General features: G+C 39.8%; 1 protein-coding gene across 5 annotated transcripts in view; it reads right to left on the bottom strand.

Annotated features, from left to right (window-relative positions):
• SCAF8 (SR-related CTD associated factor 8) overlaps positions 1-25,272 on the bottom strand; it is a 170,033-nt gene extending 144,761 nt beyond the window's left edge. For 4 of the 5 annotated variants that reach the window (XR_012775288.1, XM_075498949.1, XM_075498948.1 and 1 more), the window contains exons 1-3: positions 24,877-25,272; positions 2,091-2,174; positions 1,107-1,151 (exon numbers count right to left, since the gene is read on the bottom strand). Coding sequence is in view for 4 of the 5 variants with exons in the window: in XM_075498949.1 (XP_075355064.1) it covers positions 1,107-1,151; positions 2,091-2,174; positions 24,877-24,906 (159 nt within the window). In the remaining variant the exon portion in view is untranslated. Of the gene's footprint in view, positions 1-1,106; positions 1,152-2,090; positions 2,175-5,135; positions 5,227-24,876 lie in introns of all 5 variants that reach the window. The other variant, XM_075498951.1, reaches the window with a different exon arrangement.
• Between the last annotated feature and the right edge of the window lie 1,849 nt (positions 25,273-27,121).

Below are 27,121 nucleotides of genomic sequence, written 5' to 3' on the forward strand. Positions count from 1 at the left end.
ACTACTAGTCTTTACTGGTGCCATGAAACATACATATGACACCTTTTCCACATAGGACTGATGTTCTAGTACCTAAATAATTCATTCACAAACTGTTCTGAGACAGTCAAAAACACCAGGCTGGAGCTGAACCCCATTTACACTGTCCATCCACTGCCAAAAGGCACTGCAGCATACACCGGGCACCAAGGAATAAAAGTTAATGAGGAACACAGGTTACTGACACAGAGCATTCTAGACTGCTTCGTAAAATGGACAACAGAAGAAAAAATTGCATCCAACGTTGCAACATTAACAGACTAACTTCTCTAGCTTGTTTGTCAAAATAAAAAGGCAATTTGATCATAATTTACTCCTATTTACAAAAGGAGAAGAAATTCAGTACCAAAATGATCAACTGAACTATCAAGTACAATGCAGACAAGGAGGAAAGACTCACAAATTGGAATCCACGCATTTCCAACTGGAGATAAAATGCAGTTTTACCCAAGAATAATTAACTGTTGCAAGAAAACAAAATGCAATAAAATTCTTTGTTATTCAGAATCTTTAAATTAGTACTGCATCTTCCCAAAAAGCAATTCCAGTCTAGCCATACAAATATTTTTTAAATTACCAGCAGGAACCACCAACTGAAATGCTACATCTCCTACTACACAGAAGATGAGGCTGAATGGTCATCTTTCCTTCAGCTTTAAAATCTATGGGAAAACCTGGCAGAAAAGCAAAAGCAACTGTCACTTGCCAAACCGCTGTCAATTCTATTGCTGTTAGCTGTTCACGTGGGCTACACTGACAGACTCTTTTAACATTAAATGAATACACACAGAGAAGTAGTCCTAAGACAGTATCCACAGTCATTCAGATCAAAGTATATCATAACTACAAAATGGGGACAAAGTATTTGCCTTTCTGTATCATGGGTTATGATCAGCTACTGATTACTAGCAGAAACTGAATGTGACTAAAAACTGAAATAAACTAACATGTGATAAAAATATTAATCCATATGTGTACCTAAAACAAGGTGGGGTCTTCAATACCCTGTAATCCAAAATGAGGAAATTTTTCTCAGTGCTAACAGAAAATACCTGTGACTGACTTACCTTTTGAATGAATTTCTCAACACTCTGTACAACGTGCTTGTAGAACTGGAAAATAAAATAATATTTCAATACAGGAGAAAATCTGAAGATACATATACTTGTTTTCAAGTCATGCAATATTGCTTGAATTAGAGACTTTGGTTGATTAACCAGCAATCCAACACCTACAGCTGAGTATGCTGTCTTCCTTAGAACATTTAACAGCATTAAAAAAGCTAATCTCACTTTTTCTTGCCTTCTGACCTTTTTTTACAGGGGATTTTTTTAAATAACATGCACTTATTTAGCGAGAGCTAAGAGAATATAATTGTTCCTTAAAAAACATATCTGCATTCTCAGCAGAGGAATGTAGAGAGAAGAGCATAAGTTCATGGCTTTTTAGCTTTTATCCTATCCTCTTTTTCACCTCTCCAGCTTTCACTGAGTTTCCATTTGTTTTAATGCTTAACGCTAATGGCATACTTCCTTCCTTCAACATTTTTCAGTGCTGTTTTCTGCTGCTCCATTGCTGTTTGGCAAGCATCAAAATTAAAAATCTATGAACACCCCCCATTAAAAGGTATGCTAGGAATTTATAAAAATGAAATAAAACTTAAACAATTATATTGATCCAAAGGCACACATATCTCATATTGGGGGTGGGGTGGGGTGGTAGTTTTGTATTTCTTCATCTGTTCTCAGGCAATGTCAGTGTTTCCTTTTTAAACTGAAGGAAAAAACCCTGTCTTTCAGATCTGATTGAAGAGTCAAGTTGGTATAATTCTTTGTCATGTATGACAACCAGCAAATGAAAGTCACACAACAAATTAAGCTTTCTGTTGCACTCCTGAAAATCCCATCACTCTCACATTTGGTCATAACTTGGAAATTCTACACAGAACAAGGGAGGTGGAAAGTTCTGCAGCAAATTCTTTAAGCTATTCAGTTATTTTGACACAGATGAGAAATGGAAAGGAAGTCAAAAGAAGTTAGCCAATTTCTTACCTTTATAGCCTTGATTGCTGCCTTGGTGATCTGTGTCATTTTAGCTTTAGAAATGGGTGGCTTATAATCATTTAGCGAGTACAACTGCCAAAAAAAAAAAAAAAGTTATCAGAGATATATTCTGCAGTCTTAAGCAGTATAAAAATACATTATTTTGGCACAAGAAAATGCCACTTTCAATTTTCATTGGATTTTAAGTATATATTACACCAGAAAAGGCATCCCCATTTCAGAAAAAACAAAAAGGCCCAATAAAATATGATGTAAGATCCAAAATGCTTAAAAGACAACAGGTTTTTCTTTGCAGTGGTCACTATATACCTAGTTTTACTAGCACTAAATACAGCAGACACCTGCAGATGAAGTTGCAAAGGAAATACATACGATATGCAAATACGGTAGCTCTCATTAAGTTTTTCTTTCTAGGGAAAAAAAATTAATATACTTGCCTACCTTTATGGAAGCATAGCAGATGCTTAACCAAATACTTACCATATTCATCATCATATGCCTACTGAATCAAATGCTTTTCTTTTCCATTAAACAAAAAAATCCAGCCCAGGGAGAAAGAGCTAGTAGCAGTTTTGCCACTTAAAACAGCAGATTTGGAAAAAGTATAGACTTCCTCCATCCACTGTGTAAACTCAGAAAAATAATATATCAGAAGTATTACAAATGCTTACACAAAAATCCAGCTGGGTTCTCAATTTTAACACAGCTTTGTAACTTCATTATTATCATAGAATCATGGCATGGTTTGGGTTGGAAGTGACCCTAAAGATCATCTAGTTCCAACACCCCTGCCATGGGCAGGGACGCCTTCCACTAGACCAGGTTGCTCAAAGCCCCATCCAGCCTGGCCTTGAACGCTTCCAGGGATGGGGCACCCACAACTTCTTTGGGCAACCTGTTCCAGTGCCTCACAACCCTCATTGTAAAAAATTTCTTCGTTACAGCCAACCTAAACCTGCCCTCTTTCAGTTTAAAACCATTGCCCTTTGTATATCTAACCACCAAAAGAGTCACAGTACACAAGTAGCAGAGTTTTGCAACAAATTTCTCCCATGACACAGTAATAACTCTATTCTTTTTACTTGTACATACATCTCCTAGCAGAAGCAATCCAGCATGACGGATATTCATCAGAAGTTTGCCACATAGTGAGAACTGTACATTAACTAACTTCATAGCTATGACTGATAAGTGGTAATTGGAAACAACTCCTTCCTTCACACTGAGTCAGGACTCCATCATCCAAGGCTATTTACTTGCTGTGAAAACCTCTAATTATTGACAATATATGGCTTTGAACAAAATGCTGCTCTTTTCTCCTTCAACCCTAGGTGTTAACGGACAAGGGACTGTCTAGTATTTTCTATTTTCATACATAAAAAGACCAGATACAAAATGCCAAACCAGCTTTAAGGATATTCTTGACTTAACTTACATTGTATTTTTGTTTACAACACACATGTTTAGAAGCACGTTAGCTCAAAAATAGAGCCTGATAATGGGAATGACCATCCATAGAAAATTTATTTCCTTCCTGAAGACAGGAAGAATTGGAGTTTTTCCATAAAATGGTCATTGAAACAGAAACAAAGCCAAAAGACCCCTCTCCTACTACACACCCTGAGCAATGCAATATATTGAACTAGATTAATACCCATAAAGATATTAACAATATCTTTAACTTCCTAAGATTCATTCAACTTAGCAAACTGCTAGCTCAGAAAACATAATTCAGAATTGTTTACATTTAACAAAGTAAAATGCAACAGTAGACAGGATCACACTGTGGAAAGGATTAGACAATCTTAAATATAGGTCATGCTCCTCAAGTTGTTTATAATAATTTATCGCTCTGAAGCTAACACATAGATATTCTTCAGTCACATATGAGTTTCCAAGAGACAAGCATTTCTTCTCCCTGCAAACACGAGATGCTTTTTTCTATCCTTTCCTGTCAAAACCAGTTTTAACTAAAACTTTGTATAGCTGTCAAAAGACAAACTGAAAAAAATTGGTTTGTCCAAGCATAAGTATCAGTCTTCTCAGCTTGACAGGATTTCCATTAAAACAGGGAAATTACAACCAGTCACAGCTAGACATCCACTTTTAGAACAACTGTTACCACTTCTAAGTAATGCTAATGTTAATTGCTGTTGCAAAATATTCTGAATGACTTATGTGCTTCTTATACAACAAAAAGCAATACACTTCTAGAATTTGAATACATAAATGCTCTTCCACCACCACAGGGGAAAGGGAGAAAAGAAGCAGAAAATCAAGAGTCTCTGATCAGTTTCTTCTCTGTTTTATACTCATAGTTCAGTGCTTAACTTCCAGTTACTCACAGATGATTTACGAGACTGTGGGTCACTCATCCTGGCTACTGGCTTGGCTGGATGATGTACAACTACAGCTAAACTACTTCTGGGGCCACTACAGTGCCAGAAACATTTTGCTTACATTCAGGCAGTGCCTTAGCAGAGTTAGTTTGGGTATTCCTGGTCAGCACTCTCAAAGCCCAAAATACTAGTAAATGCAATTCACGGATATGTGAGCGAATGTGAAATCAGCCTAGATTCAAGAAGCCACCTTGCCAACCCGAAAATATCCCCAGAAGAGATAGGAACAATAGCTCCTTCACCTATGACATACACAGCTATGAAGAGGCAGAGCTGCTGACTCACACAGATATGCTGGGACCATACCTGACCAGTCCATCAGCTTTGAAATGATCAGGAAACAAAAGGGGACGGGGTGGTTCAAAGCATCAAGAAAGCTACAACACAGTGCTGGGAAACATGGAAGAGTTGCACACAACTGATTCTGAAGCATCAGCTGCATGCAGTCAGGTATCTTAGTACCACACATCCGGAATATGCCAAAAACCAACAGGATAATATGGGTTGTTCCTAGCATCCCATTACTGTATTCCAGGTAGCAGAAAGCCAAATTTAGCATTAAGTTTAAGGACAGATAATTCAAGCTAGAAGAAGAAAAAATGAACCAAAAGAAACAGCAAAATTAAGAACATACTTCTGTAGAGACAGGCTTTTTGGACAACGGATACACCTGTTCCAGGTTTTAACAGCCGTTTAAAGGAAAACACAAATCCCAAATTTCGTACCTGGAAGAAGCCAAGAAAAAAAAATAATTCTTCTGAAATATTTTTCCTTAATTATCTTTAAGAAGCTTTTAATTTCCTATAAATACATTTTGTTTTGAAAAGTACATTCACTTGGAAAAGCGGTGATTTAGGCCTGTCAGTGCATGGCAGAAGTCTGATGCAGCAGCATTTGTACTAAGGACAAAGTGAGGGCCCAGTGTGAAATACCTACTTGCAATTTTGCAACATTTAATGCAACACTTGCTTTTTGCTTTTGAAAAAATTAACATTAGGTTTTACTTACAAAATTAAGAAATGTGACATTTCTTAAAATTTCTTAACTCAATCTTTTAGTATTAAACAGAATTTAACTTCATAAAACACAGACATCCCCAGCATAGTTTAATCCAAATGAAAGAGGGTCCAGAAACCCCCCACTTTTCTGAATACAGATATCCTAACATGTACAAACATCTTCCTGAATACCTACTGATAGCACACACGTTCTTTGCTCTATCTTCAGCAAATTCATACATTGCATTTATTAATAGTCAACTAGGAATCCCTCTCCACTTAGACTCATAAAATGGTTTGGGTCAGAAGGGACTTTTAAAGATCACCTAGTTCCAACACCCCTGCCATGGGCAAGGACATCTTTCACCAGATCTGGTTGCTCAAAGCCCATCCAACCTGACCTTGAACACTTCCAGGGAGGGGGCATCCACAATTTCTCTGGCAACCTATTCCAGTGTCTCACCAACATCACTGTAAATAATTTCTTCCTTATATCTAATCTCAACCTACTCACTTTTAGTTTAAAGCTGTTACCCCTTGTCCTATCACTACAGGCCCTGGTAAAAAGTCTCCCTCCATCTTTCTTATAAGCCCCCTTCAGGTACTGAAAGGCTGCTATAAGGTCTCCCTGAAGCCTTCTCTTCTCCAGGCTTAACAACCCCAACGCTCTTGGCCTTTCTTCATAGGAGATGTGCTCCAGCCCCCTCATGATTTTTGTGGCCCTCCTCTGGAACTGCTCCAACAGGTCCATGTCCGTCTTGTGATGGGGACCCCAGAACTGGATTCGGCATCTAGGTGGGGTCTCACAAGAGCAGAATAGAGGGGAAGAATCACCTCCCTTGACCTACTGGCCATGCTGCTTCTTAGGCAGCCCAGGATACAAGTGGCTTTCTGGGCTGCAAGAGCACATTGCCAGCTCACGTCTGATTTTTCATCTACCAACATCCCCAAGTCCTTCTCTGCAGGGCTGCTCTCAATCCACTCATACCCCAGCCTGTACTGATGCTGGTGATTGCCCTGACGCAACCCAGGCACAGGGAGGACCTTGCACTTGGCCTTGTTGAACTTCATGCAGTTCATGTGGACCCTCTCCTCAAGCCTGTCAAGGTCCCTCTGGATGGCATCCCTTCCCTCAAGCATATGAACTGCACCACTCAGCTTGGTGTCATCTGCAAACTTGTTGAGGGTGCACTCAATCCCACTGTTTATGTCATTAATAAAGATATTAAATAGTATTGGTCCCAATATGGATCCTGAGGGACACCAGCTGTTACTGATCTCCATTTGAATATTGAGCCATTAACTGCAACTCTTTGGACACTGCCATCCAGCCAACTCCTTATCCATCAAACAGTCCATCCATCAAACCCATCTGCTCTACTGCTAGGCTCGCTAGAGAAGCAAGACTTGGTCACCTCTCTGGTTTTTCATCTAGCATAGACGATTTTTAAGACGGTAGGCCTTTAAAGAAATCATATATTCTTCAAATCTAGTTAAAGCAAAATAACTGCAATTTATTCAGGATTATAAAATATGAAAATAAAAAGTTAAAAATAGATACATTATTTTTGTTTTTAAAACTCGTGCTTATATTCTGGCTCATTTTTTCCTATATGCCCTTTTGTACAAATGCTTAGCCAAAACAGTTTGCTATAATTATTTCCTGATCATGCTTTTGTAAGGCATTCGTGCTCATTGGCAGAAGGTAACTGCTTGCGCTCACCTAAAAGAAGCCTTTAAACAAACTAGGAAAAAATGGCAACATGGCTAAATAGTAAAGTCAGGGAAACTATCTGAAGTAAAATTGTATATTTCAGAAATCAGAAGTGGTATCCAAAAGGGGAGGAAAAAAAAAGTGACCATAAGCTCTAACAGGTAATGTACATGTAAAAAATACAGCAACCAAATTTGAGAAACAAACAGAAAAAAGCATAAAAATAACCCCTTTTCAGAACAGTGAAGGAATAGCAGATCTATTAGAATGCTCCTCCAGCACCAGAAGACAATCAGCACATAAAGAAGGACTCATAGGAGATAAAGCCCTACAGATAAAGAACTCTCCCCTTCTCTTTTTAGATCTACACACTGAGGAAAAACTGTGGAGACTTCCCATACCAGAATCCTCCTCAAGCATGTTTACAAGAAGGTAAAGAACAAGCTCACAATGTGAAAAATAATGAAGTGCTAGAACGGAACTCAAGAATGAATGACCTACTAGCTGTGATTCATAAATTCTCACTTGAAACAGTCTCAATCTTGTAGCTCTAAGAGACAGGGAAAGCGACATGAATTTCTGAAAAGGGTTCAAGGGGAGAATTTAGGAAACAACAGATCAGTTAAGTTCAGTGTTTGTACCAGAAAAATTTGTATAAATTACTTGAAAGAAAAGAATTAGTGGGCACACAGATAATTCCATGCAGCCATTGTAAGGAAAAGCCACATCTCAGTCTGTTGTCCTTCTCTGAAAGACTCAATGTGCACACTGAGAAATCACTGATAGAGTCCACCTGGACTACCAAAAGACATTTACCAAACACCTCTCTCAAACAGCTCCAAAGAAACTAAGCTCTCCTAAACAGGCCCTTGCATGACAAATAACCTGACCAATTACTCCTTAAAGATAGCCAGCAAACAACTTGAACAAACATTTTGTTTATAGTAGAGGGAAGTCCCAATAGAGTCCCACTTATGCTGGGGACTGTGCCTGTGCCATCACGTATATTCTGGATAGGACAAAGTCAGACTATCAAAAACTGCAGAGGAACATCAGTGGCACTAATGAGTAATAAAATGGCAGAATAATTAAGCATGAGTACACATGAAGTAGTGGACACTGGCTTTGAAGCTGACTATTGCCGTTCAGGAATGGGATCTGCTGATACATGAGACATTTCTTTGAAAGCATCAACTCAACAGTAAACCAGAAAAATCTCAGTAGTAAATGCAGCGAATGGACTTCTAGAACCACAACATTATTTAGGCTACTGTACTAACCTACAGGGCACTCTCAACCTCTCAATACTTCTGGAATTTCTGCCCTCCCCTCTAATCTCCAAGGCTGGCATGAAATCAATAGGGATAACGAAAACTATGGATAAGCTTTTAAGTGAAGAACAAAGGTGGCTAGGACTCTTCAGCCTGCAAACAGGATTACTAAGGGGATGGCAGATGTCAATACAATCTGAATAGTGGAGATAAACTGGGAAGGATGGGACTGGAGGAGCACACCAAATGAGATGAGCAGGGAGCAAGAGCCAGGCTGGCGGATGCGGCTCCAGACTGCCCGATGTGATTCTCCTTAGCTTGGGAGGGCAGCTCTGGTCTGCCTTGGAGGAACCTGACTCACTCCTGAACTGTTATCACCAACTTGCTAAGTGTCTGTGCCCAGATACCATAATGAAACACACCCACTCTTTTAAATAACTGTATAAAATACAGTTAGCTATCTGCATGCTAGTATAAAATGCAGCTCTCAGTTTAAAAGAGCTTACTCAAATGAAGTTTGAGCCTTATCACATCTGGCAGCTGCATTTTTTCCACAATAGAAATACAGTTCATTTAAGAGGGTCAGAAGTGAAACATTGTAATCTTCAAGTGGCAGACAAAATCAGGAGAAGTTTCAGAGGTTTTGAACCACGCTAGTCACATTTACAATACAAGCTGGAAGAAGAAAGCAAAGCAGCAGACACAAACCATTATGCAAACTTCAAAACACATGCTCTACAGCTGAGCTACCATATGATTCCATGAATTATGAAGAAAATCCGCCTAATTCCATTCACCTGCTTTTCTGGATAAACATCAACTCATACAAAACACTTGCCCAAAAATTGATCAGTATTTCTTTAAGCATCTGATCACTATTGATAGATATCTGACCACCAACGAAACCTGTTTTCTCTAGTTATTTTCATAAGTTCACAGTTGGAAGGACTTGCATAGTGAAAGTATTTTCATCATTTCTTATGTGAAAAACCAGTAAGTAGAGAGACTTGCTGTTGAAATCTGAGGCACTGCTGTAGTGAGCACCACAGTTTGGAGTCTCTTTTTAAAATGTACTCTAAGAGAATAAAAATTTCTCTCCAAATACTGCACATCTGTCACCAGTTGATGATATACATGCATATCAAAATCCACCTCACATGTTGTTGGATCAATTTATTTTTCCCATTCATTTAGTAATTGATTTTGCACCAGAAACTAAAAAGAACATGCTAATCTAAACAAAACCAATATTCATCTCCCAGCCACCCTAACATCTAAGGGGGAGAAACAGTCTCCTAATATTTGCCTGGAAAAGAGCACAGCTGCAAAGAGCTGTGTATTCACCCAAGTGTCATTCTGACACAAAGGCTCTCCTGAGCAAAGTCACCACAACACAAATACAACATCTGGGAGAATGCTGCTTCAGTTAAGACCAACTGACTTGAATAAATTGAAAGGTTAAACCCTGATAAAAAACTATAAAAATCCATTACAAAATTATACAAAGCTTTGTTTTGTACTGTCCATTCTTGAACTATGGCACATCACTCGGAAAACTAAAGGTGAGACATTCTCTCTCTAAAGGTAGATGGCATTATCACACACAAAATTAACTGAGCGACAGAAAGAAACTGCATGTCTGATGCTAAAGAAAACAAATTAATGACTTCCAAAGAACACAAATGTTAAGAAGGAAAAAAAGAGTAAACTTCTACAGAATTGGGGGGGGGTGCAAGTATAACACAATCAGAAACAAGTCACGAGGAGTCTTGACTGTACTGGTAAGACAAACCACTTCCAAACTGTTGGCTCAGTTTTTGAAAAAAAACCCCAAGTGTTAAATAATCAAGTTAGAACATTAAATGCAGGCTTTCCATATGACCTTTTGGGAATAATTTTATTTTCTTCTGTGAGAAAAAGCATAGCAAAAGTAAAGAAAATAGTTTCAAGTTACTGTAAAAAGTGCCAGTGATTTTTCAACTCAGCGCACTTAATAGTAGCATACATCTGATTACAATGTCAATGAAAATTTAATGTTCTATCAGTTTATTCTAGAAAGCTGTGAACAAGACTCTGAACTGCCCATCGCAAGCATTCTAGATGATTGAACATGCTCAGCTCCAAACATATCACAATGAATACTGGAAACTACAAAATATGAATGAACATTCATCTTCCCAACCCATTTATAGCTAGAGAAAACACCACATCAATTTGCAGTGAATTTGTGCGTGGGGAAGTTGTTTTACTGCTTTGCTGTATGATGATTCCATCCAGCCATGCCCTACGCACATCACCATTTTGATAATTTGGTGGGGGACAATCAATAAACCTTTGATAGAAGTATGCACGTTGGATTAAACACTGAATATAAGTCACAGGAAATCCCTAAAGGGAAGGCCTGAATCGGAATGGCACTTCAGGGACAAAATGAGTCCACAAAGATACACTTACCACCAAATCCTAATCTGTCTCAATGAAAGCAATTCCCAGGGTAATGATCTTGCAAAGTAAGAATTAGATGCCAGCCAAATCTCCATGTAAGCCTATAGCAACTTATTAGACAGATAGCACCGAAAGCCTTCAAGATGATCAAAGTAATAGGTAGTTTTAAGGGTGGACTTTTGTTCTGTTTTTTTAAGACCAGAACAAAATCTTTAAACTTTAAACCTGTTTTGTTACTGTCTGAATTGTAAAAATAAACTTTGCTATTTTGTAAGTTCTTATCCTAACACAACTGTACAGAAATATAACAGAGAGACACAGAGGGTCAAACCTGCATCACATCTCCAAAACTATCAGTAATTCCTCCCCACGTCTCTTTAGTAGGGTATATAACAGCTAACCAATTCACCTTGAAATCACACCTCTAAAAACTTCCCAATGCAACTATGCTTCATTCCTCCAACTTGTTGGCCTTGTGTCACACCAAAACATTCAGTAGCATGACATAATGCCATACGAAAGTGAAAAACCCCAGTGTGGTAGCTTATATTGTTAACCAAGTCTACGGCTTAACAGGAATGTAAGTTGGAAAATTCTCAGTGGAAGACTTGAGACACAGAGACTCAGGTATTCTCATGGGATTCTGACTCACGCCCATTCCATGGTGAGAGGAAGACCCTCTCACCACACAGATATCAAATATGGCAGGCTCCTTTTCCAGTTTCTCCAAAATCTCCTGAAATTGCATATACACTCTCTTTTTTATTTACCCTCCACATCCAAAGCCTCACCAAGTCTTGGTATGTTCTTGTCAAACTTCAGCCATACTAGTCAGCTTGGCCATTTCAAGTGCCAGGAAGAGCAGGAAGTTTGACAACAGAGACCCGGCAACTGTTTCAAGCTCCCTGTCTAATTATGCCTCTGGGCTGAGCATCACCAAGGAGCACCCACTGCTACTTGAACCCCACCAAGAAATGATGGTTGCTATCAGGACTGCTTTTCTCTGTCCCTCTCTGGTTCCCTCTTTTTGAAGTGTTTTTATTCTTCACACCTTTCTACCTTCTCATAATAATTTATTTTTAGATCCTCTTTTTTTCTGTTCTATTTTTTTTCTCCCTACCTCTTCTCCTTTTTCTTTGAGCTAGGGCATACTAGAAGATGTGTTACTTACTGATGCATACCGCTAGGTCAGAGAAAACTAATAGAAACAGCATTCAATAGTTGATGTTTACGGAAGGTAATATACAGTTGCCCTTTTAGTGATACTTTCTCTGCATATTATTTCAGCCACCAGCAACCTGCAGCCCAGTGATTCCTGAGCCAGCACCAACTGATCTTTTTCATAAAATCTCTGAATTCCCTCCACATAGGGAATTCAAATTTATTTAGTTTTTAATACATGTAAATCTTTAGCATGCCCAGTATCTTTTGACAAAGGCACATAGTTTAATCAAAACCTGTGCAAAGAGACTCCTTTTTCTGGATTTGAACCCATGCTCATCAGTGACGCTGGGTTTACCTAGCTTCTGCATTGGAAAAAACAGTGATTTACCTCTTCTGTATCATGAGTAGTATCACCCTATCTCGTCATCTTTGTTCGAGCCCGAAAAGAGTATTATTATTTAGCAATTTCTCATACAGACCTGTTCCATTCCTTTGACTGTCCTTTCTACCCTTCTCTGTACATGCAGTTCTGACAACATGGTCCTGTGAGGTGCAAACTGGACTGCACATGGCATAAAATAAAGATGTAATGGCCGTATAACGAGTCTCTGTTTCTTTCCTAATTTCCAGGATTCTGATTGCTATTTTGACTACTGCTGAATTTTGAAGAGGCATTTTCATTTCAGTTGCAAGATCTTATTAATTACCAAATTATATAATTTCAGTGCCCATCACTGTGTACATAAAGCAAGGATTGCCTTTTTCACACTGTCTCCCCAGCCTGCATTACCACATTTAAATTGATGAAATTGCAGGGTGCCATCTAACAGTCAGTACAGCAATGTCCTTTTGCAGTCCTTCATGGTTAGCCCTTCAGTATCAACATCCTGAGTAACTTAATACTGTCAACAAACTTTTTTGCCTCATTATTCTAACACTTTTCCACAGCATTAATGAATGCATTGAAACGCACTGGTTCCCAGCACAAACCCACATAAGATTCCATCATGAAAAAAGACAATTTATTTCTACACATGAACTTTTCCCCCATCTCCCTTTTTAGCAGTCATCTATCAATGTAAGGATGCACTCGCCATGGCAATTCAACTTCTTTTCAAACTTTTGGGGATGGATGTTCTGAACTACTTTTTGGAAATCCAAGTAACATCACCCACTTCTTCCCTGTCCGTGTGCTTGCTAATTCTCGCAAAGAACTCTCACACATACATGATGTATTACTTTCTTTCATAAAAGTCACACCAGTTCTTCCTCATTTTATGATATTCACCTGTGTATTGTTTCAAACAAATTCCAATTCTGCTACTTCTTATCACTTCCAATGAAGATATCTTTTCTGTTCTTACATTCAGTTAAAAAACAACAACAACAAAAAAAAGAAGCCTTAAGACTCAGTTTTAGTGTCATATCCTAAACCAACCATTTCTTCCATACAATCCTCTCCATTGCAGTCAACCAATATTATCTGGAAACAGATGGGAAACTGTCCTCACAGGGATTTTGTATGCATTTGTTGGACAATGGAAAAAGTCATTTCCTCACACATCTCCTTCAGAAATAACAGGTTCCAAATGCAACAAGTTACATAGATTTACTACATAAATCTCCATTTAAGTATCATATCCAAGAAAGAACCAGGCTGGCAAATACAGCCAATTATAGTCACAATTTTGTATTTTCCTCTATCTGATATAACCATGTCATGATTCACAAATCATGACAGCAAAAAGCAATAGTGTTGAGAGCTAAGAAACTAGGTAAAAGGCAATATTTCAGTGTAAAAAGTTAGGCTTAACAGCATTATTTATACTGCCTTTCCCTAACATCATTTTAAATAAACTAAGTCCTATTTCCAAACTTTGGGGAAAACAACATGGGCTTGCTCGAAGATTTAATGAGCTATATAAATTATACGTTGGGAATAGGGGAAAGGCAACGGGTCAGGTTGATGCTATAGATAAAGCACTGAATTTCTGCTCTGTATTTTTTCTTTAATTCTGTTAAGAAAATTGGTCTTCAGGAGAAGGATTACTGAAAGTCTGGGAATACATCAGCATATTTCAAATTTTGATTGTACACTAATGAAAACAATATTTTTATCATTGCAACGGTAATTAAAAAAGTGCTTAAAAAGTTAATGCTATTGTAAATATATGTAAAAAGTTAATTCTACTGTAAACAGCTGTAATTTACCACGCAATATACTACACAATGCTAAGTTGTGTAGTAATGCTACAGTCTAAAGTTTCTCAAGTGAAGACCAAGCAGCATACCCATGAACTATATCCTCTATGGATGGTCAGCCGCTTACAGAGCAAATTACTGCATCTCCATGGAAGGCAATGGCATACCACACTTCTACAAAGCCCAGCACTTAATTCCAAGATCTTTCACCACTCTTATTCAACAGGAAAGAGAGCCAGACAGCTGGTTCCCTACCAAATTTTTGAATAAAAATTAGAACAAAGTACTAACTTTATTAAATTACAGCTTCATAAGAAATAGATCCTTTTTCATACCTCTGGCCACGTCTTACAAAGGCAAGAGAAGAGCAGCTAGGATATAATTTTTCATATAAGATTGATTTTGCCACTAGAAAGCTTGAAAGCTATGAATACCTCTGGTCTCAGGTGATCCAAAGGAACAGATATTCATATAGACTAATATCTGTTACACTGTTACAGCAACTAAGGGAATAAACATTTTGATACTGATACTCTAGCACTCAGACCAATCTCTACGTATGATATTATGACCAGAAGCGGTGTCAGGGAGGTCAATTACACATAGCTCTACTGACATATTTTTACAGTTTTCTCTGGCTGCTACCAGGACACAACACTAACCAGATATTCTATATAATAATAAATGTCTGCAGTTTCGATGTGCAAAAGACAAAATAAATACTTAGAAGTCAAGTCTAATACCTATTACCTTAACAAATAAGGTTAATTTCTTTCACATTTCAATAGCATTAAAATCAAATCCAATTGTATATATAGAAATAGTCACTGAATTGCTTACCAAATATTTATATCACCACACTGCAAAGAACAAGAAAAGAGTATTGTCAGCTGTTGCTTTAAAAAAAAGGACAGAATCAACAAATTTCTATTATGTTGCATTTTACACACTCTCCTGAAATTTAATCTCTAGGAAAAGTTACTTAAATTACATGAGCCCATCCCTCAGTGAATAGGATTTTTCCTTGATGCTGCCTAGGACCTACCAGTGAGAACTGTTATTTAAACCCAATCAGCACCCTGTTGCTCTCTGCACTGCACAGAAATGTTAAAATAGATACCAAAGGTGTGTATGCAGGATGACCAGAACGGCAGATGCTCTATTCTGCATATTTCAGTTTGGAGGGAAAACAATGAAAAGTTCTTTTCCTTCCAGTAATCAACCAAGAGAATACAAGTTGCCAAAATCCAACATTAAAAAAAGCACAGAACAAGAAAGGGTTGCAACGCAACAGTGACTATCTTAATTCAATTGTTTTCAAACACTTAAAGCGCATGACGTGGTTTAAATTAACAAACTTTATAGTCAATATGCTTGATATCCCAGTGTGTGTCTTCCTTTTACTGTTGCACTTAATTGATTTATAAAATATTTAAAAGTAACCAAGAATACTCACATGAAAAGCTTACTCTCTACATGTCAGTTGTATTATACACCACACTTCACACATGTTTATGTCTACAGAGGAATCTGAATACTCATCCTAACTGAGCGTATAAGCAATTAAGTGAAATAAGAGGCAAAGGTAATACAGCAGTCCCTCCAGCCCACCACATTACAGCACATGAAGAAGTTGGGTGTTACCATCACTGCCTTTGCTCAGTCCTTCTCCTACCCCTTTCATTTTGAGGAAGCACAGTTATGACTTTTAGATTTACTGAAGTAAATCTTTTTAGATTATCTGAAGGTGTAATTTAGAGCAGATTCAAAGAATAACCTATTCCTTTTCATGTGAACTAGCTCTGTTTTGTTAATATGTATAGGAGATTCGGTATTCTGAAAAACACCAGTATGATCAGATCTTTCCATAGGCTTCCAACAATCTGGTTAATACATTATAATCTCTTTGGTTAATACATTATAACCTCTTTGGACTTAAGCTCTAGAAAATCCAAAGACATAAGTATGATTACTTTTCTTTTTAAAACTGCAATCACATCAATATCAAAATATTAGAATCATATTTTTATCTATTGTACTAATTTCCAAATTACCTGTCAAGAGAGCTCCATAAAGTCATGCCATGAGGCCAAGGTTTTTAAACCAACAGTTTTATAGTGAGCAGCATTCAATTTACAGTATTGTGGACTTCTATAAAGAAAAAATGAGCTATGGAATAATAGGGATGGAAAGCAAAGGATGCACATAATTAATTCTACTTCAGTTTTTGAAAATAACTAATAAATACTAAAAAATAGAAAACCAAAAAACCAAGCAAACCCTTACCACTCAACTCCAAATGAATGAGTATTCGGAAGCATTGAACCCTAGGCCAAACAACACAAGAGGATTAATCTTCTGAAATGTCTTTCTCAAAATTGCATGCTATTTCAATTATAAATTCCAATCCAAACACGTAAGACAGCTGTTCACTGCCTTGCATAAAACACCTTGTCCAGCTGTCATCAGTCTTTATAAAAGAATATTTACTCCAATCTTCCAAAACTAATGTTATAGACAGAACTTCACAATAAACAAGCTCAAGGCTACCAAAACAGGTGCTTTCAATCTCTCGGCTGTTGCTACACTACACTCTCTTACTGCTCAGCCACCATCCACCCAAACCACCATTGCTTGCGACTACTGCCTCCTGGATCTCAGCTCTGCCCTTCCACTTTTACACATCTTTTGTGACCTCATCGTAACTAGAAACCAAAGCACTCTCTGCCAACCCTCAAAAACCATCAACAGCAAACACAGTAACAAAGGTGCCAAGCCTTACCTTCCACTTGTGTCTTTTATTGCATTAAACACGTGCCTTAGATTTCTGACTGTCAAAGCATCAGAAAAATACCCATCAGCTACCTGCTTGTATAATCACAAAGCTAGGAGAAAAGATAGCAATCCAGTATTACTCCTTTGGAACTTAAAAAAAAAAAAACAACCAAAAAAAACCCCCAAAAAACCACCACCAAACCTCACAGAATCAAAAACTGTACCCAGTAAAACCAGGTAAGCTCTGTAGGCAAACTCTTGGAAAAAAGTGGAAAGCAAATGATAAATTGTTGTATATCCATTGTTGCCATTTTTGTACAAATGGTAGCTCATTTGCCAAAAGCATAACAGCACAAAGAACTGGCTATTACAAGAAATACGCATTTATGGTGAGGATAAATCTGACAGAGGGTCACGGTGGCAATGCACTCATTTCCTCTTACTTCCTCCAAATTTTAACAATTCCTTTTTAAATTCTACTTAAAAAAATGTCTCCTTTTGGTCAGTACAACTGGCAAGGACAGGTGAAGACAAGAACTAGTACAGCAGTAGGTGAAGATCCTTTTTTTCTCATGAAGAACACGTACCCTACAGCGTAGAAGCAGTTGCTGCATAAGGTTAATAAAATTATGTAGCTGATTGCTGCTGCTGTCAGTGTTCCCAGAGACATAGTGCAGAAAAGTAGCTCCAAAGAAGCGAAGAAATGGAAGGAAAGAAATGCACACGCAATTCATGAAAAGTTCTGATAAAGGAATAAGGACTAATATTGTTTATTCAGTTCAAAGCCAAGCTTGCTGAACTCTGGATACACACGTGAACAGGCAATTACGCACCATTGTCCCAGACCTCACAGAGGAGTTACACCAGCAGTTGCTGAGGCCAGGAACACGGGCTCTAACCAAGGCTGAATCAGCCACTCGGGATAAATTTCTTGGTGGCTGTCTGGAGATAGAATGATGGACCAATTTTACAGACAAGAAAAAAAGTGGGCTGCTTATTAAGTGAAAAAAATCCTCATGAAAGTAATAAAGCGTCTAGACCATATTTTAAGACCTGCTTTATCAAATACTTTTGATCTGAATCTTTTTTCTATAAGAAAGCCATTTGGATTACTAAACTCCACTTTTACAACTGCCACAGGAAAACAGACTGCTGATGGCAAACTCAAATAAGACTTGTTAAGATAATTTCAAGTACTTTGCCAATGATTGTAGCCCCAGGCATGGTCTTAGTGAGTAGGTGAAAATCATAGGATCTGAAGTCATCAGAGTTCAGAAGTGCATTTGTTTCAAGCTACAAAATGGTTCACTGCTCTCCAAATGAGTAGCAAGCAGGATCGATACTCGTAACTATCCAGTCACAACTCAAGAGTGTTAGCAGAATCCAGAGATCTACATTACCCTCCCAGGCTCACAAGGATCTAATCTAGACCACAGTTTAAGAAGAAATTTCAAGTGTAGGTATTGAAGGCAGAAAAATAATCAATGTCTGTCCTATACTACTTAACGAAAGAAATTAGGTCCTTGAGCAAGATAGGCGCAAAAAACTCCCTAACATTTTGGGCCTTTAACGCAGCCTTGCATGATCATGTCTTTACAAGGCCAGAAGTCAAAATTCTGTGGCAGGCAAAAGTCTAAGGTCAGATCAGTCTTTGAAAACGTGATATTAAAACTGTAAATATTTATTCAGCACATGTGGAGACATTTAAGCAGGTGAACATCAATTTAATATTTACTGTATCTTGAAGAGAAAAGGGCTTTCTTTCCCTATGCCCTTTTAACAAAAAGCAAATAGTTGAGAGCCAGCAAAGTTCAACTCTTGCTGGGACGCAACAGAGTGAAATATTTACATTTCACTGATACTGCTCTTAATGTTCCTGACAGCAGAAGGGAAATTAACAAATTCTTACATGTTTTGCTGTATCTTAAGGGAATTAATATAGTTTATAGAGATTCAGTGTTTTTTCTCTGAGGAGCACTATGGGATTATAAAGCAAGATAAAACTGAAGACCTTTTTCACATCCATCCCAGAGGTTAAGAATGAAAAACAGACGTAACTTTTCAGACGTATGTTTGTCCACATGCACACACAAATATCACTGAGTTAACTTTTTCTTCTGAAAAATAAGAACACATGTAAACCAAAAGCTTTCATCCCAATTTGCTACAACAAAATTTATGAATATCAGACCAATAAATACAGTATCAAATAAACAAAGGAAGAAAGCTTTAAATGTATCATAGTTGCAGAATCCTTCAAAATAGCAGAGGATATGAAAGAAGGTTGCATTTTTTTTATGACTGGTAAAATACTAGTGACAGAGAAGAGGAAAGAGACACAAGTTTTCTCATTTTTTCAGCAGCTAGGAAAAAAGCTCTGCAGATGTTTCAGGTGCTTCACCCAACGTGAAATGTGCAGCAGAACCTAAGAAAAATATCTTGCCAGGGAGTAGCTTGCATGCCCTTTCACCATTCCTCGTATGTAACTTGCACTAATTGCACTAATCAAAGCCCTGGCTCCTCATTTCAGAGAGCATCCTTTTTTTTCACTCTCCCCAGCTATTCAGCATCAATCTCTATTTAGCAACTTCATGAGGCATACCATTTAGCTTTTTTTAACATCAAGTGGCATTCTTTTGTGAAAAAGCCACCTCAGTGACTTAGAATATGCCATTTAAATAAAGTAGTCTAAAATAGAGTATTTGAGTTACACTTCTGTACTTTTGTGCACCTATACTCCAGTGCTCAGTAATTAAAGTGTGGGTTATTTCCAAGGGTCACATTTCTGAAATTGTAGTCGACTGAACTGTTCCCCACTGCCAATTAAAACATACCTTCTAAAGAAACATCATGATAAAGGTGACCAAAAGACAATGAAGTGCAAACAGAGCATATATATGGATAGCAGCATTGCCAGCAAATGATCCGTGACTGTTATGTCCCTACCACTGACAAATTTCAGAAGAACCAGTTAACCCAGAAGTCACAACGATCACTTTACATTACCGCTTCTTATCGTCTTACATGGCTCTCACAACCATTCCGCCCACCAAAAGCTCACTGTGACTCCCCTTTATGATGGGCTATGCTAGGACAACCATTTTTATTGTTAGTAACAGCTGAACCCCAGCCTACCAATGCTATGGAAGTTTTAATTGTGACTCTCACACCCTAGAAGACATTTAGATTAACAATAGAAAAGGCATAGGAACCCACATCACTCTTTCAGCAAACTGTAATCACCGCCTTAATCTTACAGCGCTTTATGTGCATCCTCACCTTGAAACACTTTAAAACGGAGCATATTCCACATCTCCACGATGACACTGAGTTTTCCATTCAATTCCCTTGTATATTAAAAGATCAATACTCAATCGTACAGAAAAGAGGAATTAAAGTTTTTATACAAAACATACTCAAATGAACCAGAAGACATGACTTTCTTATTCCTGGGCTTCAAGGAAGCAGCTTTGCTTACTCTTTTCTTCTCTTTTTTTAAATGTACAATTGCCCTTTTCACAATTGCCTCTCCAATATCATAATACTTTATGTTGCCTGACAAATACAAAAACTGTAATTTTTCCACTACATTTCAGCTCAAATTTGTAGCACTGGATGCTAACAACTATTGTTCACTGGACTCAACAATGTAAATTCTACAACTAGGCATGTTTTCAGATTTTTTTAAGCTATCAAACTGCCCTAAGTAGGTTTTACCATTGCTAATCTTCTAAATGGCTGTAGTTCAAAAGTGCAGGTGCCAGTCTCAGCAACTTATAAAGTACAAGTAATTTTCAAAGATCCGACCAAAGTGTGCACAGCTTATGCATGAGATATTTTTGGTTTGTTTTTAAATAAAGAGCATGCAAAAAAAAAAGTAAGCGTCACAGACAGCAAGACTTAACGAAGCTCACACATGAAGAGATGTGTGCCTGTGACTAAAGATATTGAGAAACTTTAAATGAATAAAATGCTATGTTTAATTGAACTAAATCAGTGAATTACTACTGCAGTTTTTAAAGAAATAAGCATCTAAGCTGAATTCACCCTTTAAAACTTAAATAAATGTCCTTTCAAGAGTCCTTGTATTCAATACTTAAAGATGCAATTAACATGGCTAAACAAAGTATTACTTCAAATATCCAGTTTACATTGTATTTAAAACTAATTTGTGATCTCCATTTCCACTAAAATAAATTCTAGTCCTACGACTATTTAAATGTCTGTAAAACTATTTACATTTATTCTGCAGATTCATATCAAAATAAATTTAAAAAGAATTCAATGTGTTTCAGAATTAAAGCATCCATTGGTCTCCTTTCACACTTGTCTGCATACATTCTCCACATCATAAAGCGAAAAATAATTTGGAAATACAAAACTTGCCACTGCAAAAAGGACAAGTATTGCAAGAAAACTCTGGGAAGCATAGCACCCAAAACCAACTTCAGGTACAGTACCTGAAACCAATGTGAGAATGGTTAGATTTGAAGCTGACAGCACAACCTTAACACTGAACTGACTATATAACAAATACTGACTTTTAATTATACAAGTCTGCAATTAAACCATTACCATCTGAGCGCTGGAACTGTGACGATACACGTGCTTGCCTCTAGTCCATTTCAATTGCTTTTTAACAAAATAGATTTTATAGAAAGTATAAAGAATTTGAAACATTTCAGTCATTTTCTTCTGTCAAGACCTGTTCTTGACTTTGATGTTGTGCTTTTCAGAAAAAACTCAGGGCCTGAACTGCCACCTGGAGGAAAATGATTCTGCAATGATTAGCCTTCATGATATCAACTGTAGAAAATGATAAACTGTGTGGTATAAAACATTGCCAATTACCTCAACAGTATACTAAATCAGTTGTATCGTATTGTATTTTTCAGTTGCCAAGCAGTTTTAATCCAATAGTAAAGCATCAACCATTACATGAAAATTATACTGAGCATGTTTATTTAGGAGTGTGATTATTTCTCATCTTTAAATTTATCTTTCCCAAGACTTTAAATGTTACACCTAATTTTATATATACAATTAGGTACAGCACTGACAATGCCACATATCATCGCTAGACATGGAACAGCTTTCTGCAATAGCCAGCATTATTTCCAGTAGTCAGAGTTCAAATAAACTTGAAATATTTCTTTCTGATCAAATTAATGACAAGCCTATGTTAATCACTTCAATTCTGACTGTCATATAACATAGCTATCATACAGGATATTGCTCAGCTCACACACACATTTGGAGTAAGCTACACTACCTAGATGAACAGCTGCCTTTATTTTAGCTTCACTGCAGAATCCAAACACAACTCCTTCCTTTAAAAAGCAAACAAACAAAAAACCCCCAATGCCAGAAGTACCCAGCCTGCAGACTTAAGTGTTTAAATGTATTTGGAATCTTCTTTCTAAAGCATCATCTGGATTTCACTAGTAAGGTACATAAACTTGTAAAATTATTAACTGAATGCAAACTGTGTAAGACAAAGTACGGTAAAAGTTTTTCTACAATTTAGTCTATCCCATCTGCTGCTAAATTTAATTTACATCTATTTTAAGCCCCAAAACCTCTAGAACAGAACTCTGATGTCATTTCTGGAGTATAACATGACCTTAAAACATGATATAACAAAGAAAAGGATTTTTAGAAGTGAAGTACAAATATTTTGTAAGTTAATCAAAAGCATTTAGGTACGCACAAACTACAATCTATGGATTCATACACTTCAGCTACTTCAAATATTTATTAATCATTTCACAGTTCTAAAACGCAAAATGCCTGTAAGTCTGTTAGACCAGAGACAATGATGGAAAGTGAAGTTAAAGTCAAGTTCTGCACTGGGTATATAGGTGTTAAGAGTGGCTAGCAACGACACTCGGGATTCCCCAAACGTAGCAAGTTTTGTACCATTTACTTCCAGGATCAGGGGCTTAGTCATAGCATCTTTAAAACCTTCCTATCAGTGTAGCCCAGCATTCAAATACAGACACATAGGTTTAAACAAAATTGAAAGAGAAGTCATAAAAACAAGTCTATTCATACGCGCTGCCTATTTATACCATAGGAGATAAGCTGGTTAAAATGTCATTGCCTGATCTTCTGCATTTTCTTTTCTGACAACCTAAAGTTTACTGGTTTTCAAGCATTTAGAAGATTTAAGGCACATTCTAAAGCTCTCCTCTTCAGTACAGTTCTCGCCTTAAGTCTTCAGAGTTAATTATTTTTACAGGATTTATACCTGAGTGCTCAGCAAGCCAGCCAGAAGTTGTTTTTCAATATGAAAGTGAAGACTGTCGCTCACACTAGTAGATATATACGAGAAAAATGTTCTAATCTACTTATGTTCTTCTGTTCTCGTGACTAGACTCTTCCTTTTCCCCACTTAACAATATAGCACAGAAGCCAATAAAAAAAAAAGGGGGGGGGGAATATATTTTGTAGTATTTATTTTTCTTCTTGTGGCTACAGTGTGATTTCTTCCACTTAAGAATTCAAACTGCATAAAGTGCAACACCTAGAATTGCACATCAGTTACGGCTGTTCAACTGCTCCTGAGTTATTAGAAAGTACCTGCCCATTTTAAAAACCTATCTTATAATGGCTTGTAGAAACAACACGGTTGGCACGTTGTTCCACTACGTATCAAATTAACATTCTAAAAACTCAAACCAGCATTGCATTACTTAAAATCATTAAAACCGTACTACATCCCCACTGGGGGTAGCGAGAGGGCAAGCCAGAGCTCCAGTATGTAAGCAGTCTGTAGATGTATACATTGTAACCAGAGCTGATGCTTTCTACGGTTATTATAAGTAAAAATCTATTTATTTTTTTTTAAGATGTATGACTTCCTATAAAGAAAACATGTATTTATTTCCCTTGCTCTCACATTAACTTCAAAATACAAATGATACAAACACTCGCAATGAAGAGAAACAAAGCAGAGTTGCCACAAGAACTATCTTGCAATAAAATAAACATTAACTACCGGCACAAAAGAGAAGCCAGATGCCGTATGAATACCTGAGCCTGCAAGTGTGTGTTTGTGGTGCCGTAGCCCACTCTCTCAGCACAGTGCTTTTCGTGCAGTACCTGAGCTCTGGAATGTCTACTTCCATCCTGACCACAGCGAATATACTATTCTCACGCACGGAGACAAGCCTCCAGGGCTTTGTATTCCCACCCCCCGATGTAAAAAATACCTCCACGAGGTGTTAAAGTGCGCACTGGCGGGGCACAGGCACGCATTTAACAAGCGAGGAGGAAGGGGGTGGCAGAAGAGGCGAGGGACGCGGGGAAGAGCACAGACCCCGCGCCTGCCGATCCAGGAGACTCCCTTGCCGCCCCGCGCAGCCTCCTCCGGCCGCTGCGTGAAGTTGGCCGGGCATCACCCGCCCCACCGCACACCAGGCGCAGGAAAGAGGCCTCCTCCACCTCGGCCTCCTCCCGCTCCCTCCTCTCCCCTCAGCCCGCCGCCAGATCTATTCTTCTCAGTCTCCCCCAGGCTCACAGCGGAAGGAGGGGGGGTGCCTCCGTTACCCTCTCCTCCCTCCCACCTCCCGGGGACAGTGACTGCGGCCCGCTCCCGCCCGAGACGGTGGGGAAGCCCCCGGGGCTGCCTGCGGGAGCGCTCCCCCACCCCCGGCCGCCCCCGCCGCGCCGAGGCCCCCCCAGTTCCCGCCCCCTCCCCGCGGCGAGGCGCGCGCAGCGGGAGGGGGCAGGGAAGGCGCCGGGCCCCGGGGCCCCGCCCGCTCCCCGACCCCGAGGGGAAGGAGCGGGGAGGGGGTTACACACCTCGCTGTTAAAGGCTTTCACGGCCTCCATGTCGCGGCGGAGGCGGGAGCCGGGCGGCTTCTCTCCGCTGATGGCGGCCGGGCCGGGCCGCGGCCGGGAGGGGGCTAGTCTCGGTCTGTGTGTGCGTGTGCGCCTCGCTCAGGGGCCGCCGGGCCTCCTCGCCATGGCGGGTGGCGCAGGGGGCGGGCGCGGAGGGACGCGGGCCCCGCTCGTTTCCGTCTCCTCCCGGCAGCGCGCGGCCTCCTCGCCCCGCTTCCCGCCCGGCGGCGCCGACGTCCCCTCCCCCGCTCGGCTCCGCTCGGCCGCGCCGGCAGGAGATGGAGGAACAACGCGCGGCGGCTGCGGCGCGGGCGCCAATATGGCGGACACACGGGGGCTCCTCGCAGCGCAGCTCCGAGAGGAGCCGAGAGCGGCGCAGGCGGCTACAGCGCCCCCTGCCGGGCAGCGCCCGCCCGCCCGCCGGGCCGCGCCGCGCCACAGAGGCGCTGCCGGGATGGCGGCCCGCCCCGCCCGCCTCGGCTTAGCGCCCCCGGCCCGGCCCAGCCCTGCGAGCAGGCGGGCAGTGAAGAGTTACGGCAACAAGGTGTTAAGCGCCGCGCTGTTTCGTCACCGGGGGCAACTGCAGGAGGTCTCGGCCCGGCCTTTTCGCTGTTTCCAGCGGAAGGCCTGAGCCCCGGCGGGAGGCGACCGTTTGTCCCCTCACACCTTGCCCGCAGAGCCTCACCTCCCAGCAAGGCACGCCCGGGCAACCGGGAGCAGCATGCAGGCTTCAAGAAAAACACCAGGAAAAAGAAAGGCAAAAAAGTCGTAATAAAAAAATCACAAGCGATTAGCAAAGAACATTGTCACGAGGAAAGGAGGAAAAACAACAAAATTGTAATGCAAATCAATCACAAGTCCCAGTGCACTTACTATATGAATATTATAACTTGACAATCTGACACCGAAAAGGCTCCAAATCCAGCACCAGGCGTTAAGGGTTTACCGTTTCATTACCCAGGGCATATTCCCAGGTTAAGTTTCTGACAGGGTGCGCTTCCCTGTGAAGAGCAGTGCTACCCACATCCCCCACCGCCATGCCAGCCCGGCAGAGCACCTGCCTCTCCCTGAAGCACGAACAACTCGCTCAAGCTGAGAAATCCCGGAAGCAGCAGCTGTATCAAACAGCAGGACTTGCTTCCAGGGCATAGATTTTTGTTCCCTCAAACACAAAGGCTCCACGTGACTCACCTTCACCAGGGAGACCTTCAAGGAGCTCAGAAGCATTGAGGATGAAACCTTAGATTTGTCTTTAGCTGCTGTTTTTCTAGAGCTCAGTCATGTCTTTGGAGTCAATATATTAACACAGAGCTACAACAGTGTGAATTAGGCTCTGATCTGGGTTGCATTTCATTGTTTTCCAGCAAGATGCTAGGCCATGCTCTGGACAGACCGTACCCTCCTGTCCTCACAAGCACCCCTCAGACCTGAGCCACAAGAGCTCTCCATGGACAGTGAATGCTCCTGCTACGGGCCAGAACCAAGGACTCTCAAACTGAAGCATGCTTTACTTTACAAACAAGGTAACTTATAAGTCAAGATAAGCCCAGCATTTGAGGCAGACCTGGAATCCTACAGCTCCATTCTTACAGAAACACGAGAGATTATTAAGTCTTGTAACAAGCAGAACTGGAAGTTTTTTTCTCCCAACAGGCTTACTTAGAGAAAAAGCCCATCTAGCAATCACTGTTGTTACCGTATCAGGCCACAAAGAGGGTCAGGAGGCTAGAGCAAGTGTCCTGTTAGGACAGGATGAGAAGACTGGGTCTGTTCAGACTGAAAAAAGGATGGCCATGGGGTAGGGAGGGCACCCAGTAGCAGCCAACACCTGCAAAATAAAATGGCTGAATAAGGCTCCTTAAGATTTTTTAATCATTCTGAAACAATTGAATAAGGCACTTTAACAGATGTACACAGCAGGAGGCCAAGAGGCCAGGTTCTTAAATTAAAGCAGGGGAGGTTCTGGCCCAATCAAAGGAAAACCTGTTCCATCGTGGAGATGGCCAAGCAGTATAGCAGGCTCCCCAGAGAAGCTGTGCAGTCTTCATACCTTTCCAAGGTCCCATGGAATAAAGACCTTAGTAACCTGCTAAGAACTCACAGCTGACCCTGCTTTGAGACTGAGGTTGGACTAGAGAGCTCCTGAGGTCCCTTCCATGTTACTGTATGAACTGCATAGCTCAGTGCAACCTTCTGGCAGTCTTCT

Source organism: Mycteria americana, chromosome 3, assembly GCF_035582795.1.
Source record: "Mycteria americana isolate JAX WOST 10 ecotype Jacksonville Zoo and Gardens chromosome 3, USCA_MyAme_1.0, whole genome shotgun sequence".
Classification (NCBI taxonomy): Eukaryota; Metazoa; Chordata; class Aves; order Ciconiiformes; family Ciconiidae; genus Mycteria; species Mycteria americana.